Below are 21,648 nucleotides of genomic sequence, written 5' to 3'. Positions count from 1 at the left end.
TCTCACTCCACACATTTTCCTGATTTCGTTTTACCCATCTTCCCTGCCGTCTTCCTTTTACCCTTTGCATTCGTTCGGGTACCATTCTACCATTCTTCTATACACGTGGCCATTACCACTTATATCTCCTCACTCCACTATATGTATGTTTTATGTTGTTATATATGTATTTTTATTGGAAAATGTAGTGCAACAGATTTCGTTTTACAAAATACATTTAAAATGTCGGAAATAAACAATTCAAAATATACTTGAGTTGAGAGGGGGAAGTGAAAGAGTGAGTCGAAACACAAAATCGCACACATAAATATGTATTCAGCCTGAAGGCTAAAAAAGCAATATGTCGAAATGCGAGAGGACATAAAAAGAGCGTCTCACAAGTTCGAGTAATAAAACATCAGCTAGGTAGTCTGATGTACGAATTTCAGGTGTTGCACTGGAAAACCCACCGAATTCTCGAGTCGACATTCTAAAGTCGAGCCCCAAACATGAAATAGACTTCGGATGGTACATACATACATATGTTGTCCAATGAGATGATGTACATACATAATACACTCGACTTTGTTGTTAAAACATTAATTTAAGACCACCGATAGGATTAAACCGCCTCAATACTCATAACAAGTATGTGATGAAGTTGATATGTAGATCATATCTATACTTCATTATAATACGTGTCTATTATTATAAAGATGGAACAATGATGAACGAAAAGCTCATTGATAATTTAGTAATTAGCGTAATGTAGACGCACATGTATTAATTAGTATGTAATATGTTGATGTTCTACGCTCGCTTACATAGCATAATACATTATGAAATATTATTGAGTAGATTTTGTTCATTTACATTGTGTAGATTTTGTACAGGGACAATAGAGTATATGTAGATTTTTATATCAGTATTGCGCATATCTTAATATATAAATTAATTTAGGAACCCTAAAAGCTGAATCTTGTAAGGAAGTGGGAGGTAGGTAGGTGGCAACGTTAAGAAGTATCAGGTTGTAAGTATATGACGCAGTTTGAATGAAGTAGGAGGTTTCAAATTCATTAGGTAAGCTTTTAGTGTATAATAGTCGAATTTATATAATTAATATTAAATTCATAATAATTTTCAATTAGATTGAGCGACAAAAAATCACGTTTTTGAGTTACCAGAACGGAGACTAATCAATATTTACTAAGTTTGACCCACTGAATTCGAATATGATAATGATTTTTATTGGTTCGCGATCATTTACGATATATGAGCGTTTAAAAAAATGCGCAATTTTTTGGATTTTGCGGTCGTTAACTCAAAATCTAGTATTGCTGAGCTAAAAGTGAGTATTGGAATCAATAGTCAGATATTTTTTCTATTGATTGTGGTTTTTTATTCTCTTAAAATACTTAAAATTAATTGTCTAGCGAATTTTGAAAGTCAAAAATATATATTTTTTTACAGATTTTTTCTCCGTGCTATTTTGCGTTTATTTGGCCAGGTTTTATTTCACCACGTTTATAAGGATTGATTTTCTCTTTCTAAGACATTTAACGCTCGAGTTAGTACGTGTAGATAAAAAAAATATTTAGATAGAAAACCAATCCTTATAAAATTCGCTAGACAATTAATTCTAAGTATTTTAAAAGAATAAAAAACCACAATCAATAGAAAATAAAAAAATATCCGACTATTGATTCCAAAATTGCGCATTTTTTTAAACGCTCATATATCGTAAATGATCGCGAACCAATAAAATCATTATCATATTCGAATTCAGTGGGTCAAACTTAGTAAAGATTGATTAGTCTCCGCTCTGGTATTTTTTTTTGTTGCTCAGTGTTATTGGTGGGATCCGTATAGATGTATTATATGAAAATCCGAAGTGTATGATTATTTTATTATAGAACACGTGCCTTTAATACCCAAGTGATTTATATAAATTGGCAATTTGATCATTACGTGAGAATGAACGTAGCTCAATTTTCCTTCTGCGCATATTTTCGCCTGAAAATCCCGCGAAAAAAAAATAGAAAACAATACGAATAGATTTATCCTTCCTTTCACGCATAAGGAAAATCCCAAATTGTACGATCGATATTTTTTCATCACAATAAATATATTTTCTTTTGTTCGATGAAGTGAACAATGTTGACAGTGTTGTTAGGATATATTAAGACTCTTTTGCCAATTTTTCACCTTGTCGTTTCCAATTTTTTTGCTGATCGATTTGTCTATGCCAAGTACTATTGTGCCATTATTTCCATCTAAAAATAGATACAACTATTATATGTTCGCTTGAATTGATTGCATATTAGATAAAATAATGCTTTTTTGAAAGACTTGTATCGATTTGGGGCGGCCATTTTACCCATTTCTATAATTTTACTGCACGTTGCTGATTTCACGGAATTGGTGGAGTGATTGCTTATTTTATATTAATTGAATAATTAATTGAGCGTAGCTGACATTAAACAAAATAAGTATATATATATATATATATATATATATATATATATATATATATATATATATATATATATATATATATATATATATATATATACGAGTATATATGTACAGATATTATAACAACAATATTAGAAAAAACTTTTCCTCCTAGATTGCAGGGCTAAATATTTACAGGGAACGTGTATACATCGAAAATGGGGTACACAGCTGGTAACTGAATATGAACTTAATGTGCATATGTACATACATACATACATATATGTATTGTCAACAGTTTTGACCTACTAGAGATAATTAAATCGAAGCAGTCGTGACAATGTAACGACGTTTAATTGGCTATTTTCAACCATGAAATTACTTTCAAAATTGCCACTAACTGGGCGCCTTCTGCGCTTTGAGCTTTGAAAGCTCTGCAGGGACTTAATTAAAGTCTCAAACGTTTGAGTGAGCTCCTTTTCGCATCCTTTTTGAAATTGATGCTATCGAAACAAGCATTTCTATATTCATGAATCCCATATTTAAGAATCCTTGAGTAGATTGTAATATTTAACAAAAGTAATGAACAAAATTTTTTAATAGATGTATGTGTTTAAATGCGTATTCCTCGAAATGCCTTTTCATTTTTTAATCTTTTGATTGTGGAAATAATGAAAGAAAAATTAATGTCATGAAAAATAAAAGAGGATCTTCCTTCGTGCAGACATTCTGTTTTATCATTAGGTTTAAATTTCATTCTACGGTTCTGTTCTTCTGAGATGATTCATAATGAGAAAAATGTTCTCGAAAATTTGACATAAATTTTAATACATGTCATGAAGCAATATTAAAATTTATATGTGCGTAATTAAGAAGATTTATTTTAGAACGTTAAGAGAATTGGATATAGCGAAGGAACAAAAACGAATTGTATCATCATTATGTTTTAATATTTTGTAGAATGCAGCGTCAATTTGAAAATTTAATGACTAATTTTATAAATGTTTTTGGAATTGATTCTACTTCAATATACATATATTTCTATTTTTTTAATTAACATTTTACCACGACGCCTTTTGAGCGACACCTATATTATTAAAATTGTACATACATATATACATTTATAGGTTTTAAATTTGAAATTATATTCAAATAGTGGTGACAAATCTATATATGTATATAAAAATCTATGTTTGTCTGTCACGTATGCGTTCCTAACCATTCAACCGATTGCGATGCAACTTAGAAGAGTTGTGTGCATGTCCGCGATGGTTTCTGTAAAAAAAATCCCCCAAAAAAAGGAATGAGTGGCATTGGATAGCAAATAATTTCAAATCAGTTCGCAACCTACGTTGTTAGGGTAAAATAAACAAACAATTTGAATAATTGAAAAAAGTGTTCACCGTTGACTCCGACATGCGTTTTTCCGCATAGCAACGCATGTCGGGTTCAGCTAGTGGTATATGTATATATGTAAATAAGATGGTTTTTGTCAATTTTTGATGAGGAACCGTTTTAACAATGAAACCAGATAAATTGACAAACAATGATAGGAAACGATTGCATTGGAGAAACAAATATCGAAGTCTGACCTGCAGCACTGCAGAAATACTCCAAATGAATTATTTTCAATCGAGGTCAACCCCGTGAACCTCTCGGTGGTTAAAATTAACGCAAACACTGAGATATACTGCTGATTATGTACTTACATGTGTATGTACGTGTCTATGATTATTCCCCACAAGAGGATTATCCACACGAGTATTTTTCACACAAGTATTGCTCACATGAGGATCTCAAATACATAAAACTAATAATAAACAAAAATAAAACCTATGGAAAAGTACGGACAATCTTCCTGTGGGGAATAATCCGTTTGGAAAAAAACGTAATAAATTTGACGCTTTCACTGGGTTACATTTTCACTGGGTAATCTTAGCAGCCAACACTTATTTATTTAAGGGTTAGGTAGGTTAGGTTTATTTATTATTGTTAGGGTCGGTATTTATTTTTGTCAAATTTTATTTTTGTTACCGACAACCCTTTTGACGTTTGATTTGCCGGGCGAAAACCGAATCTGTCGTGCGAGCTATTTTAGAGAGGGGTATTCTTTTTAATTGCCGGGCCGATAAATGGTACCCTGTACTTAGTTATATAGAAACTGAATACAAGGCGTTGGTAAACTAAATTTAATTTTTTTTAATTTACATCTTGGTCACTTCAAATGGACCGTATGATCGTTTATTTTTTTGATTTTTAAATGCTTTTTATTATTACGAAATTATTTTCACAATACATCTTATATCTATTTTAATAGCTACTGATCATTTTCTATTTTACAATTTAATTTAATTTGGTTAGTAATCATAGTATTATATTATTCTAATGTTAATCTACAGCATAATAGGAAAAAGAGCTCAAAAACCTATTTACAATCCTTATATGCTCATAATACATCTAATACATAATATTAATTAAAGACTCACTAAAGTCGATGACCTAAAGCAGATTGTGTTTAGGTAATCTGTGTTAATACCTGAAGGGTATAGACATTTTGTTGTAATCACCGAGACTCTTCACAAGTGTTTTAGTATGGTTATTAGTGATTCTGTCATAGAATTTACTGGTTAGTTTTTTAGTAATGTCTAACAAACGGAATATTATATATGGCATGCAGTTTTTTCAAGTTAGTATATATGGGTGTATTATAAATTATTTTTAGGGATTTATTTTGTATTACTTGGAGCTTGGAAAGGTTAGTATTCGAGGCGTTATTCCATACAGGTGCAGCATAGGTTAATAATGGTAATATGAGCGCGCGATATAATTTTATTTTATTTTGAGTTGATAAAGAACTATGGCGTTTAAATATTGGATATATTGAGGATATACCCCGCATCGCCTTGCATTTCGCGTATGATCGTTTATGAAATTCAACGACTCTTACTGTTTGCCACTGTTTTATAAGTTTGTCCGTTGAGGCGGTTGCACGCGAAACGCGAGCTTATCGCGATTCGATAGAGACGAGGTAGAGGGTGGAGGTAGAGGGCGAGAAGGAGAAGGAGAAGGAGGAGGGGCTCTGGGTGTCGTAGAAGTTACGTATATGTGTTGGTCCGGGGGCGCGCAGGCTCCGATCGAGGGGGCGCAGGCGCTCACCTATTGATCGCCCGCCTCCGCCTATTCGAGTGGGCAACGTTGCCCAGGGCGGACGGCTACGGCCACCATTTACGATGTAAAGAGAGAGACACCGACAACAGCGTAGTAATTGTGCAACCGGAAGTTAACTAAACACAATCATGAAGATGATCGAGGACGGGCCTGAGATCACCGCCATCGACAGGGGTGAGTTCCCGTTAAATAACGCAAAAAAAACCGTCTGATTGAATAATCTTCGTTGTCTGTCTACTTTGTTATGTGTTTTATGCTCTACATACATACATATATGTACTATGTTGTTTGCTGAAAAACAAAGTTTAATATTAAATTTTTAACCCAATGGTGAAAATTATGCCGCCCCTATTACGAGTGTCGCCCGGGTCGCTTGTCTTTAACCGTGCACTTAATGCGCGTCACTGGTGATCTCTAGCGTGACTCATCTGATCAATTAAAAACTGTATTGATTCATGTACTTTATTTGAGTTGATTTTTTTTCGATTGTTTTATTTATGAGATGTTATATTAACCTTAAATTTTTATATATGCTTCAAACTTTTTTATAATTATAATTACATAAAAAACCACATAATCGACTCAAATATTGTCGATTTATGTAGTTTTTATATATTAAAATTTATTTGAATTGAAATTGGGCTTTGCTAGCTGTAGTATAGTTTGAGTTTAAAGTCAATTGGAATATTATCAATTTATCTTATTTTATTTATAACGAATAATTGGAATTAGATTTTGAAACATCTTCTTTAATTGTTGTCTTTATTGCATAGCAGAATTTATTTTATACATACCTATACTAAATGCAAGATGATATTGAAATATTTTCCATTATACAAAAATATATTGTTTTAAATATTTTGTTTTGTTTTATGTTAAATTAAAATATGAATGCATTATAAATGTGCACTGTATATTTTTTTAATTTATAATTTTTTATTATTTGTTACTTATGCATATTTTTATATCCTTGTAAAGAATGGGCTGTTTTAATCAACTTCTGTGATACATTTTTATAATTATCATAGCACAGAAGAAAATAGCTTATCATCTTCAGGATTTTTCCATTGAGTTCTCTGTGTTTATGTATAAATCAATACGACTTTTTCGTGTAGTACCTACATACATAGATATATGTATGTGTATATGTACATACATACATATATACCTATTTGTTTTAATTTTCCCTTTGTGGATGCGGGATGGGTATAGGAAATTACGAAAGCAGATATGTATGCTGAAGATGTAAAAAGTAATGCGTAGTAGTCTGAAGAGTCTCAAACCCTTTATTGGACCGTTTTCGGCTTTATTATATGAGTATGTGAAATTCCGTGTGAATGTTTGCGTGTTAAATCTGAAGGTCGCACTTGAACTGTTTACTATTAATCGTTATGTGTTATATTGTGGTTTAACCTTTACAATGACTGTGGTGATATATATATATATTTTTTTTTGTTTAATCGTCTTAAAATTGTAGCTAATCAACTTCACGACATTGTGCGGATAGCGACAATGTCTTGTCTTACATTTTCCGACGTCTCGGAAAATGTCTGTATTTTCTCTGCGTAGACGATTTTTCTCCGAAATTACCAGATACAATCCCTAATTGTGTTTGTTCCGTACTAATCTAAACGACCCCTCCAATTTCATCGTTTAGAAAATAGCCTTTAGCCATCTGTCGCATTAGTCCTCTTTATTATACCTATCGTTTCTTTTATCCATTGAAAATGTTTATTCTTTTTGTTTGCTATTAGCTAATATAAAAATATAAAAAAATCAAGATTTTGCAATTAATATACAATATCATTATTTTGGATTCCTTATATTTTTTGCAAATTGCAACTTATTTTAATATAACTTATTTAAATAACATAATTTTTATCATCATATTATTAATCTTATTTCTATAATATATACATACATACATATTTCCAGTCGCTTTCCTCATATCTGAGGGTCTTGAATTTTCCCTCTTCTAGCTTCCATAATAAGGCCTATCATGGTCTTCCAGCCCTCCCGACACCCCGCAGCTCGCAGTGACTCGACAACTGTTTTCTTAGTGGCTTCCCTGACCTGGTCACTCCATTTTGTTGGGGATTGTCTTTTCCTCTGCTTCCGTCAACGTTTCCCAGAACGACCAATATTCCAGGCTGTCCTGGTGCCGATGTCCCCAAATAACTGGAGGATAGCCCTAGACATATGGAAGATAGTCTAATCACCAACCATCAGTTCTTGCAAGATGAAGGAATTGGTCCTTCTCGCTATCCAGTGGATTCTAAGCATCCGTCTCCAATACCACGTTTGAAAAGCCTCTATTCTCCGCCTTTCTCGAGCTCGTACCGTCCATGTCTCCACTCCGTATAAAAATAAGGGGAAGACCAAAACTCGGACCAGAATCATTTCAGTAGATATGGTGATACTTTGGTCATTCCGAATTCTGCTGTTTTGACATTGAGCTTTTTACCAAGCCGATCTACATTTTAATACCAATTTTAAACCCTCCGTCATCTGATAGCATTGATTCGAGATAAATTAACTCTATCATATCATAATTAACACTATCATAATCTTTGTTTTCGCTCTGTTCATCTCGAGACCAAGTATTCTGCTTTCGTGTTGTAGACGAGAGTAAATCCGCCATTTTCTCTTTGGGTTTGGCTTTGAGAGTGGTGTCATCGGCGTATCTGAGATTGGATATGCTTTTATCCCTATTTTTATTTCTGTATGTTTGTACATACATATCCATATGTATATGTTTGTCCTCTTTGTGCATACATATAGATATGCATAAGTACATAAATTCACAGGTGTCAATTTAAGATTTCCAAAATTGGTGTATTATCTCATAGTACCCTAATTAAAACCGTAATTACGTTTTGGAAGAATTTGTTCATTCGGAGTAACCTTTTCTAGAATAATGATATATTTAATTCATCTATATATACATATATATATATATATATATATATATAATATAAAAATGAATGTCCGCCTGTCTGTGTGTCTCGAATAGGCTCCTAAACCAAAGAACCGATTACGATGGAACTTTCAGGATTTACTGTATGTATGTCCGGGAAGCTTACTGTGAAAAAAATCAGCCAAAAACAGGAATGGAAACGGGAAAAACGGAAATGAGTGTCATTGAAAATGGGAACGAGAACGAGAACGGGAACGGGGATTAATGTGATGCAATAATTTTACAGTACATAAATACATATAAACATAACATTCATTATATCTATAATTATATCACAATTAATTACATATATTATCTTGCACTTCACGCCAACTGCTCAGCACAATGCAGCACAACATTACACGGAAAATACTAGTTCTGTTTTCGGCAAGCTCATGATTGTTTTGGACAGCAAGTCAAAATCGGCTTACATATTCTGTATAAGTTTCGTCGAGTCAATATTGTCACAATGAGACGTTTCCGAAAATATTAATATGTACTTGGCAGCACTTTCGTAAGTTCGAGTGCACTCGCCATTGTCACATTTCATATTTACGTTAAATGAATATTTCCGTTACGTGAATATTTCCACAGCAGCCAAAGAATACAGATTCTGCTTGAAACGTTTCGGTGCGGTGCGCTCCGTTTTACCAATTTGCAATATCTCGAGACTCGTTTTCTCAACTTTTCGTCTGCTTAAGCAGGAGTTTGCATATTGAATACGAAAATGTTTTGGTATATAATATAATTGTACATATGTAATATACCAAATATATTGTGATCATTCATAGACTTTTAAGCTATTAATACACCTTTAAAATATTAAAAAAAAAACGTTAAAAAATCCATTCTCACTATATTTTTACTTTATCTATGTACGTAGTAACAATAGATGAAGTTTTGTGATCATGCGAAAATTCGAACTCGAGATTTTGACTGATTCGAACTCAGAATCGATTACTGATCACGTTTTCATGATCTAGAAAAAAATCTGTGTGTGTGTGTGTGTGTGTGTGTGTGTGTGTGTGTGTGTGTGTGTGTGTGTGTGTGTGTGTGTGTGTGTGTGTGTGTGTGTGTGTGTGTGTGTGTGTGTGTGTGTGTCTATGTGTATCTGTGTGTCCGTGTATTTTGGGGATTTTTTTTAATAGTTTATCTCGCAAAATAAGCATTTCACTATGTAAAACATTTTCGTATGTGTTTTGTATGTATACAAACTTGACGACGAAATACTTGAAAAAGTTTGGAAAACGAGTCTTGAGACAATGCAAGTTGGTGGAACGAGGTAGACTCGTTTCGATGACATCTACTTAGGGCCGTAAATAGTAGTGAATGTGTTAAAGAATATTTTTCATACTGCTATTTATGTGAAGTTGCTGGCTGGAGTTGAGCTGGTATAAGCGAAGTTTAATTCGTAAATTCATATTATATTTTATAATATATGTATATGTATGTGTATGTATTTTTGTAATATTATTTTAATTAAACACGTGCGCGCACACACAAAAATCGTTGAAAAAACCGCAAGATTACCCATGTTGCGGTATAAAGGTGAAAGATAATCAAGGATATTTCGTTTTATCGGGGGTTATATGTATTATACATATACTGAGAATCGGTGGACTTGAGGTCGACGTGAAAAGGAAGTAATATAGAACAGAAAACGAAAGTGATTTATTTCATTCAAAAGAGTTTTTCCGCCCCTCGAAAAGGGCCTTTGCCTGTGGCGAGGTCTTTTGTATACCTTAAATATCTATACTTAGGCAAATCTTCCATCGCGTCACAGTGCCGCAAATCCGACAAGGGTTAAGCTGATATTATTTTATCGTCTTGAAAGAGTTTAAGGGAACAGTAGATTTAAAAATCTAAGTAAAATATATAAAAATAATAAATATGTATACCAAACTCGTATCCACATACATATATGTACATGTATATATGTACATGTATATATGTACATATGTAAACATTATTTTGTTACTTGAGCGTTTTTCCTTCCATCGGTAGTATTTGAATACGTCCGTCAGCTAAATGTCCGTGTCTGTTCGGCCAAGTGTCCGTTAGGCCAAATATCCGTCGGCATAATGTTTGTTCAGCCTAAGTCCATTGCCGATGTTTCCATTCGGCCAATAGTCCATTAACCCTTTGGGTTATTTTTTTAAATTTATTTTCTCTTTAATTTATACCAGGAACGCCTAACAGGTAACCCCAATGCGCCTTCCTGACCAGAAACATTGTACATTTGATACCAATATTATTGGTATTATATAAAGTACATAAATACTTATCAATTAATATCCACATCTATTGTCAAATTTGTAAATTTGCAGCATTTTATACAATTCAGCGAAATTTGAGATTGCTGAAAACTCGAGATTTAGCGAGAAAATGGGTTAAGTTACCAAATTTTTGGAACCGTTTCAATGAAAATCAGATAAATTGGCAAACTCGGATAGGAAACGATCGACCCGTGACCACTCTGTTCAAAGCGTTATATGTTAACCACTAGTCTATCTGCTGATTATATTATCATATCATGGGTTCATTTCTATATACCATCAGAAGCTCCTCAAACATTTTGTGATAGTTGCTTAGATTCTGTGACATGTCGGCTTCTGACAAAAATTCGGACTGAATTAATGAAAAATGCGTAATGCACTCACGCACTAATTCAAGTTTGCATGATGCTCGAAGCTGGATTGAGTAGCGATAGAATAGCGATTTTGACACTTGTCTTGACAGCCTCACACCTCAAATTGATAGCCTCACACCTTCAAGTATACTTGATTTAATTTATTGTGTCATGCAAATTCGACGATAGATTTATGGTGTGTGGCCGGCATTAGACCATTGTTAGCAAGAAAACTTGTTGTAATGCTGAAATATATAATAATAAAGGTAAATAAAGGTAATATATAATATATAAAGGTAATTTTGATATGTATTATATGTATATCGCAGTTCATATAAACTTATTTAAAGTTATACATAGTATATCTCGCATATCTAATACCTACATATATATAATTTCGAAAGATACTTTGTACGTAAGGTTTGGGTGGTAGAGTCCGTGACGTATTGAAAAAATCTAATTTTCTATGACGAAAATATCAATATCGATTTCGATTCAGTTTTCGATTTCGATTCGTTTTACAGTTCCTGTTCCGGATTCTTTATTCAGTTCCGTATCCGGATTCCTTTTTCAGTCCCGGTTCCGGATTCCCTTTTCAGTTCCGGATCCGGATTCATTTTTTAGTTCCGGATCAGGATTCATTTTCAACCATGTTTAAGCGGCTTATATTACAAATACCGAGCGAAGACGGGTTTTTTTAAACCACTAGTTTAAAATAAAGCATTTGCAAGATGTTTTTAAAAACATTATAATTAAGCAAGTAATCCATAGGTTTATTCAAATTCACAAAGTTCAATTTTGATTTTAGTTATGTATAGAAATTCAAACATTTCCGATTTATGTACATAAATATGTATATTAATATCTGAATTAATCTTATTATATATTCATTGATCTTATTGTACACCTAAGTATTTGGGTAACTCAATTACGCCTACAAATAATCTGTTGGTAGTGTATGGGCGTATGTATAATACATATGTACATACATACATACACGGAAGGTTATATGTATGTACATATGTATAATACATATGTACATACATACAATCCCGGAAGGTTACTTCAGCACCGGGATTGCGGTGCTGGGAATTTCCGATCCCGGGATCCCGTTGCTAGCACCTGGATTAAATGTATAAGAAAATAAAGTTCAATTGCATGTTTTCATATTTCAAAAACGTTCAATTGCATTTTGCAAACTCTCCCGATGTTTCACGCAAAAAATACTCCCATATTGGCGTTCTTATTTTGAGTTTGGCTACAATTTAAAATTTCGGTTCGAATCCATAGATTTCTAAGATTAAATAAAACACAATGAATAAATTAAAAAACATCACTTTGATTCCGTCGTGATAGATTGTACCGTCTAGTAATTATTCATCGAAACAATCCACCTAAAATAAAAATTGCAATTACATATGTACATTGGCTTTATTAAAAAAATTCGGATGTGACCAACCCACGACTTTATCTATGTATTTGAGGAATATAAGAAGGATAAAAAACAAAATTCGATAATTAAACATATGTACATATGTACATACACGTTCACACATACCGGCTATGAGCATTTTCGATACAAATTGAACACAAATGTAGGGAAACTTACACAAGACAAAAGTTCTACTTTTGATTTCTGAGAAAAAAAAAACCTTGAATCTCTAGAGTAAAATTACTACTTTCGGTTTAGGAAAAAAAATTGGGGTATAATATTAAAAATTTCTATTACAAGTAAAAATAATTCAGTCCAATTTGATTAGGGTTTTGGCAGATAATTGAATTCAAAAACTTAAAATAAGAGGACACCTATAAGGGGAAGTACCATTTCCACTCAACTTTCGATAAGAATTTAACTTAGTAACCGATATTAAGTTAAGTTCGATTGGACAAACGGTGTTCAAAAAATCCCTAAAATACACTGACACACAATACACAGTTTTCTAGATCATGAAAACGTGATCAGTGATCGATTCTGAGTTCGAATCAGACAAAATATGCATCAAATCATTGCGGTTGAGCACAATATCTGCGACACAACACAGGCCGTTCATATAATTTCGTGGAAACGGCAAGCCGGCGTCGAAACGGGTTCGAGCAAACAAACGGACTATGAATGTCATTGCTCATCCCACCATTGTTCATTATATAATGTTGCTTTATGTTTTTTCCATATTATTTTTGTAAAAATAATATTTTTTAAGAAATTTCTGCCAGCACCGTAATCCCGGTATTCAGACTAGTTTCAGCACTGGGATTCACGGTACCAGAAAACACCGGGATCCCGGGATTGGAAGCCTTAATATATACATACATAGATATGCTACATGAACGGCCTAACGCCTCGTGCAAATTTAATGCTGGACCGATGTAAAGGGATTTTATTCGATTTCGAACGGTCAAGTCTGAGAGGGTTTAACGTGTCGATTTCGGTTAATTGTCGAAACGAGATCATCTCCCGGGATTCGATATCTCGTCCCGTGGGATTCGCTGGGGTCGGTGGCAACGGGGTCAAGTGGTCGAGGAAATTGTCCCGAACAAATACAATATAACAAGATTTACACGCCAAATCGTGACCAGTCTCACCAATGAACGACCCGAAGCGTCGGCGGACGAAAGGGCAAAGGGGTTAATACACCAAGATACAAAGAGTTAGCATATATTTTACATTTAGGTGGACCTAGACAGGCTTAAAGAGATAAGAAACTATTTCCAATTTCCTCCAATTCCAAAAAAGTCTTCTGAAATATTTTTAATCGTTCTCTCCACGGTTGAGATGTTAATAACATTGAATTGGTCGATGTTCGCGTAATATTCTCAATGAAACTCCATTAACCAATTTAGGAATTAATTTCAGTATCCAAGAAGGTTAATTACAAAGCAATTTTGAATTTCAAAGTCATACTAGAAAAGTCAAAGCCTAAAGATTTTATAATTTTTAAAACTGGCCAAAATTTGAATAATCTGAAATTAAAATAACAAAAAGGGAGTTGATGACTTATTAAACAGTTATATTATTTTCCTTACATCAAAAAGAAAAGCTAAAGAAGCCAGGAAAACTCATTTTGGAATTTCATTATGAAACATTTATTTAAATTGAAAATTAACTTGAAAAATTTATTTTACAAAGATAAAATACGAAATTATAATAATATTTAATAATTGGTAGGCCAATTCTTCATGAGATGTATGTTATGTTTATGTTAATTTAACAAAGACTCATTAATATTAAAACCTAAAATTGAATTTATATTAAAACAGACCAGTTACATAAAATATAAGCTGGTACATATTTATTTCATATGGATATTCATAAAATTGTATTCACATTCATGAATTGCCACATAATTATCACTCACACATCACATTCTATGCAGCTACATACATATTTGAAAAAAAAATGAAATGCATGGACGTTTATCATAATTATACGTAACAAGATAGCACGAATGTATGTACATACATATGTACGTGCATACATACATATTTGAAACTCTATTTGTGAACCCTGAACGCCCACGCTGAAAAACCTTCACGAAATCGATATAAGCCTCTGGCCAAGTGCGCCTATTACAGATTTTCTCAACTCGCATTATACCAAGGAAAATTAATCTCCCCCATTCGATGGAATGCTTTAATATCGAATGCCAAAATTAAATAATAAACATCATATGTATGTTAATATACTCTGCTGCAAATGTATGAGCTTTTTAGATGTTTTGGCTATAATACGCGTATAAACGACCGAAAAAAATATATAAATGTACATAAGTATACTTATGAATGTGTACATACACATGTACATATGAATGTGGGGTTTTTTAATATTAAAGTAAAGCCGGATCAGTTGTTATTGTTATGTGCTCGTGCGTTAAGAGTTACAGTAAACTGGATGTGAATGAAATAGACTGACGTCAATGGTACCGGGCGTGTTATTGAATGTTCGAAAAAAAGGCTGTATCTAAGTTTAATCAGAGGAAAAATGGGAAAAGTAATAAACGTTTCCCATCTGAGAGGAAAAACGTGAAATAAAATATGTTTCATGAACATTTTCAAAGCTATTCTTCCGTAAAAAATTTCAACGCTGTGGTTATATTATAATTGTATTATATCTAATCCAAATACACAATTTTTAATGTTCAAACATTATAAAAAAAATGTATTATTACTTTTTAAATATACAAACTAGGTAGTTTGAGCTATGAAATTTTAAGGGTACCATTCATCGGCCCGGCAAAATAGCCCTATTTCTAGACAAATTAGGTATATATCACGACATTATATGCGAATGCTCATCTTGCTCTGCAAAAAAAAGAGTGCCCCTCTTTAAAATACCTCGCAACGACAGATTCGGTGTTCACTCGGCAAATCAAACGTCAAATGGGTAAGGCTTCCAATCCCGGGATCCCGGTGTTTTCTGGTACCATAAATCCCGGTGCTGAAACTAGTCTGAATACCGAAATTACGGTGCTGGCAAAATTTCGTTAAAATATTATTTTCACAAAAATAATAAGGAAAAATCATAAAACAACATTATATAATGAACAATGGTGGGATGAGTAATGACAATTTTGTTTTCTCCGACTCGTTTTGACGCCAGCTTGCCGTTCCCCCGAAATGGCCTGTATTGTGTTACAGATTTTGTGCCCAACTGCAATTATATTTGTAGCATATTTTGACTGATTCGAACTCAGAATCGATCACTGATTACGTTTTTATGATTTAGAAAAAATGTGTGTGTGTGTGTGTGTTCCTGTGTGAGTGCCTGTATATGTGGCTGTGTATCAGTGTATTTTGGGGATTTTTTGAACACTTTCTATCGAACTGAAACTTAGTATCGGTTACTGAAATTCTTATCGATACGACGTAATTTTTTTTCAAATTTTCAAGTTGACCGGAAATGGTACTTTAACATTATAGGTGTTTTTTTTTTGTTTTTGAATTCAATTATTTCCCAAACCGCTAATCGAATCGGACTGAAATTTTTTTATATGTAATAGAAATTATTAATTTTATACCCCAATATTTTTTTTAAATATTATCCCAAATTTTAAATACATTAAATTATATTTAATATACATAGATGTAGATATTATTATTTTTATTAAAATTATTTTTTCTATATAAACAACATATCATCAGTGTATTACTAAATGGAATATTAATGAAATAATTTATAATAAATGTACCGTTTACCATGCACCCTTTTTTTTATCTTCTGACTTAAGATCTTTTGATTTTCGATCTTTGCCTTCCGATATTTGCGTTTTCGGGCGTTTCACATTCGGGCCCGTGAGGTAGACCCGCACATCATATATGTATGTAATTTGTTATGGGTTTAATAATAATATTCAACGTTACGAGGTCAATGATCGTTTGTTTATAATCGGAAAAAATTACATATTACATTTTGTAAACTTATTATAATAGCTAAACTTTTTTATGCATTAAATTTACAATTGTCTTCGACCTTACACATGAATTATTAAGTTTACTTTTAAAATTACTGTTTCAGTTCCGATTCCGATTATTTATTACTATTCATATTGTAACTCTATTTTAAATTATGTATCAATCCGAAAGCACCCGTTGAAATTTCAACGGGCATAAAACTAGAATAGTATAACAGTGAATTAAATCCAATAAAAGTGTAAACGTTCCTCTTTATTATTGGTTTGTTAATTTTGTTACAGTGACCTCAGATGTGCTAACGGGCTATGATAGTGTCATAGAGGCTGTCATCGCCGGAGTAGCAATTTTGGTGGCGATACTAGCAGCAGCATTAATTTGTATCAGACATAGGAGAATTGCCGCATTTCATAAAAAACTTGGTAATTGTTTCACATTAAAACAAAATACACTGGAATGAAAATCGATTTCGTTGTAAATTTCAGAGCGATAGCAATCTTATCGTGTTTTGTTTGGCACACAAATAAGTATGATGAAGTAGCATGGCTCGCTTTCAAATTAAACTTTCTGTGATTTTATCGTTTGATATAATCTGAATTATTTCTTTCAACCATTCGTGGATAATTTATTAAAAAAAAGTGTATAAAAATTGTGATTTTTTTACATTCTGAAAAATTATATTTAATTTTAATTTAAATAATAAATATATTTATCAAAAATAATTACAAATGAAAATTATTTTTTCAAAGATAAGCGCCATGGTCCTGAACGTCCTTTGGCATTCCGACCTCCAAAGCGGCCTACAGCAGTGCGTAGTCCGGGTGGTGGTACTCATTATCTGAAGAAATCGCCGAGTCCCACTGGTTTGGCCAAAACTCCACCAGGGGTATGTTATAAATACAAGTATACAATCCAATCATTGTAATATCATTATTTGTATTAAATGTATTGCTTTTGTAGCAACAACCGACGGCCACTTCACCCACCTCACCGCCAGCAATGTTAGAACCACCAAAAATAACATACCAATCTGAAACAGAGAAAGGCGCTGCAGAAGCTCGTACACCACCGACTCCACAAAAAGAATTGCCTGGATCTCAATTGACTGTTCAAGAACCGATTGTACCTAAGCCAGGAGATAATGGAATTATCGAAAGTGAAGACGCTGTTGTTAAACTTGGACAATTGCATTTTAAATTGCGGTATGTAATTTAATTATTTGGTGTTATTGATTTATTCAAATTTGTTTGCTATTAGTTTTTATTGAAATTTTAGTTATAAACACGAAAAAAGTTCTTTGATTGTATCCGTGGTTAAATGTGAAGATTTACCTGCAAAAGATCCAAATTTGGGCTCCAGTGATCCATATGTCAAGCTTCAGTTACTACCTGACAAACAACATAAAGTGAAGACAAGGTATAATAGATACTATTTTTTTTTTATTTACTGATGTATATAATAAAAATATAATTAATTAAATTGGATTAACTCATTTTTATACATTTTTTTTTTTGTAGGGTTGTTAGAAAAACCAGGAATCCGGTATACGATGAAGACTTTACTTTCTACGGGATTAATTTTAATCAGTTGTCAACAATAACATTGCATTTTGTTGTTTTGAGTTTTGATAGGTAAATAGTAATGTAGTAAGAGTATTTTTTTTATGTGTTTTTTAAGTCATATTCTGACATAGTACGTATATGTACATACATAAATGAATAAAAACTTTTTAATAGGTATTCACGGGATGATATAATTGGTGAAGTCTTCTGTGCATTGAACACAGTTGATATATCACAGGCCGGTGCCCAAGCTTTACCCTTATGCCGAGATATTCAACCACGCAGTCTAAAAGTAACTAATATACATAACAAATTCACACTGTGCTGAATAATACATAAAATTTTTAAGAAAAATTACAATATCATTACTTTTAGATCAGATCACAGGGACGAGGTGAACTGTTGTTATCACTTTGCTGGCAACCTGCTGCTAATCGGCTCACAGTTGTACTTCTGAAAGCACGTAATTTACCAAAGATGGATGTTACAGGACTAGCAGACCCGTAAGAAAATCAATTAATTCACAATCTATTTTTTTGAAATTAAAATTTTGTACAATAACTCATATCATATTTTTTTTTAGATATGTAAAAATGTATCTGTTATACAACGGTCAACGTATCGCCAAAAAGAAGACACATGTCAAGAGGAGAACACTGAATCCAGTATTTAATGAAAGTTTTGTGTTTGATATACCAGCAGGAGGAGAAGGATTAGATTCTGTTTCTTTGGAATTCTTATTGCTAGATTGGGATAGAGTAACTAAAAATGAGGTTTTCATACTTTATCTATTTTTATATGTAAAATCAATGTTTTCTTTATACACAACAATTTAAATTCATATTAATTGAACAGGTGATTGGACGACTTGAACTTGGTGGTACTAAATCTCAGGGAAGTGCACTTCATCACTGGAATGAGGTATGTAATTCTCCACGTCGTCAAATAGCAGATTGGCACAAGCTGCGCGAATAAGCCAAATTATATTTAACTTAATGATATGTCGTAGGAAAATGTAAAAGATATATTTATATCATATGTGTTTGCTTATAGCGAACCTTTTATGTTATTTCTCGTAATTCCTCACACAACACTGAACCCCACCTCTGAGAATATTTCATAATTTAGGCGTTATTTTAATATTTGTGCTATTATTGTATTCAACTCTAACTTTTTCATCGTAATAAATATTGGTAATATACCACTCAAAATAATAATCGTTAAAATAAAACGTGTATTATTGATAATGTAACGCTTTCAATGTGAATGAATGATAATAAGATTTTTTAATTTAGTCGACATGCAAAATCATATATTATGCACGTTATAAAATTATGTTGGCTAAACATTATTCTTTTCTAACTTTATTTAATGAATTTATTCTCGTGAGAGGCACAAACTAAATATTGAAAAAAGTTTAGACAGTATTTAATTAATGTTTTAAGTGTAAATAAAATTTATATTCTTCATTAAATTAATATTAGTGATTAAGATGCTTGTGAAATTTGTAGAGTACCTAATTATTTTCAAAAATTTGTATTACATTCACAAGCATTTTGTGTTTATTACATTTTTTTTTGTAATCAAAATTTCTATTTATATTTTGTTGATCAATATATTAATTTGACAATTATAATATGAAATATTATGATTTAAATAGCAAAATTTTCCAAAAATCCAAAGTTAAGTTGTTGAACTATGCTAGGAAATTAATATTTAAATATTAAATTTGCTATAGTTTATTGTATAGCTTTATTTGTCAGCACAGACAAAAAGAAGGTAGATTTTATGATAAAAGTAATGAGTATGTATTAAATCTTAATAAATGTACTACCAAAAGAGCCATACTTCTCAAAAAACATTCCAATAAATAATTAGGGAAATTTCGATCTAAATAAAATGAGTGTATATTTGAAAATTAGCCTAATTATGATTTCTCTATCTACTTATACATACATATGTTATTTCTTTATTATATTTGTTTACATGGTGAAGAGCAAACTGACTTACACAGCGAAAGAAATAACTTGCTTCTAGTGAGGTTCTGACCCAGATACTAAAAAGAATTTGAAATTGGAACATTAAATAAACATTGGTTGGTCTTTAGACTTTCCTCCTGGGTTGGGCCGCTTGAACTTATTCAGTGTAGTTTTTTCAATTTCTAATATCAAAATAATATAAAAACTTAAATATCTGATATATGTACTCTCGAAATTTTCATTATATTAGAATAGCAAAGGTGATTCTACTCTAGGCAAATCACTATATGCGAATAAATAATACAAGTTCATATAATCGCTTGTATAGTCACCGAGAAGCATTGTGAAAATATTTTTGTGTATACTCACGCTTCAATGTATAATTATCTTACCATCGTAATATATTGTAATATATATATTGATGATTCTGTAAGTGTTTTTGAATGACTGATAATATGAAACTTTTTCCAAAAAAAGTTATTAGTAAATGAAATATAATTGATAAATAAGCTCTATAAATTATTTTCCAATATTAAATTACAATTGAATAATATTGTTATACATAGATAAATTAATTAAGCTGTGATAAGTTTTGTGATTTTATGTTGCTTTATTGAACGTATGAATTAATTTATATTATGTTATCAATTGAGCTTTACAATACAATTAATTTACCTTATATATTATACATACATGTCGCTTACATATAGGACAAAATAAAACTCAAGTATCTAAAATAAAATCGACCGCACCTAAGTGTTTTTTTCATACATACATTTCAATTTATTTCTACGAAAATAATTATAAATCATTCAATACTCATTTGGAATACAAAGAAATTCTCATCGTATTTAAAATTATGCTTTATGTATTAGATTTATTTCTTTCGTACGATATATTCCTACGTAGATGTCGTTTAAAATCATTTATATATGTTGAACTATAAGTGTATTATCATCATTTTATAAAACTTTTTTTTGTGATTTTTAAAATTATTTTATAATAATATTTGTAATCTATTTCATTTTTTTCAATAAACGATAACAAATAAAATTTGTATTTTATTGTATACATAAACATAATTTTTAATTTAACTAAGCATACATAGCTTATTGTATAAAAATTTTGGACACTTTATAAGAAGCTTGTGGATGATGGATACAAATTTTTTAAAATATTTGCGCCAAAACCATGTCGAAAGATTGAACAGCTGTCAACTGTCACTATCGATAATTGGTCCAAAACAGCAAAGCGGCAGACTCATGGCACGTAATTCGCGTGTATATTTCCACGATGGCCAAAAAAACGGATACGATACGTTGACGGATGTTGCTGTAAGGTATGAACAGGAAATGTCGGGTACTGCTGTAAGCCTGCCGTGGCGTAAACGTGACGGTTGGTATGAATATACCCATACAAAATGTACCAAAGAATACTTTTCGTACGGCCGGATACCTGCTGAATTCGATACGTGCTGACTAGGTATGAACAGACCTTAAATGAGACGTTGTATTT

At 32.0% G+C, this 21,648-nt stretch overlaps 1 protein-coding gene across 1 annotated transcript; it reads left to right on the top strand.

Moving 5' to 3' along the window:
- Positions 1-5,612: 5,612 nt before the first annotated feature.
- On the top strand, positions 5,613-21,175 carry Syt4 (Synaptotagmin 4). The gene is made up of 10 exons (XM_077429669.1): positions 5,613-5,775; positions 16,877-17,014; positions 17,342-17,478; positions 17,553-17,794; positions 17,868-18,008; positions 18,110-18,223; positions 18,329-18,446; positions 18,530-18,657; positions 18,738-18,927; positions 19,010-21,175. The coding sequence occupies exons 1-10, from the start codon at positions 5,730-5,732 to the stop codon at positions 19,127-19,129; spliced, it is 1,374 nt and encodes a 457-aa protein (XP_077285795.1). The 5' UTR covers positions 5,613-5,729; the 3' UTR covers positions 19,130-21,175.
- Positions 21,176-21,648: the final 473 nt, after the last annotated feature.

The sequence above is a fragment of the Arctopsyche grandis genome, chromosome 4, assembly GCF_051622035.1.
Source record: "Arctopsyche grandis isolate Sample6627 chromosome 4, ASM5162203v2, whole genome shotgun sequence".
Classification (NCBI taxonomy): domain Eukaryota; kingdom Metazoa; phylum Arthropoda; class Insecta; order Trichoptera; family Hydropsychidae; genus Arctopsyche; species Arctopsyche grandis.
This window is presented reverse-complemented; position numbering and strand designations above follow the sequence as displayed.

Coding starts and splice junctions, on each gene's coding strand:
- Syt4 (XM_077429669.1), top strand. CDS start 5,730: ATGAAGATGATCGAGGACGGGCCTGAGATCACCGCCATCGACAGGG. Junction 18,224..18,328: donor GTTGTTTTGAGTTTTGATAG/GTAAATAGTAAT, acceptor ACTTTTTAATAG/GTATTCACGGGATGATATAA. Junction 18,658..18,737: donor GTTACAGGACTAGCAGACCC/GTAAGAAAATCA, acceptor ATTTTTTTTTAG/ATATGTAAAAATGTATCTGT.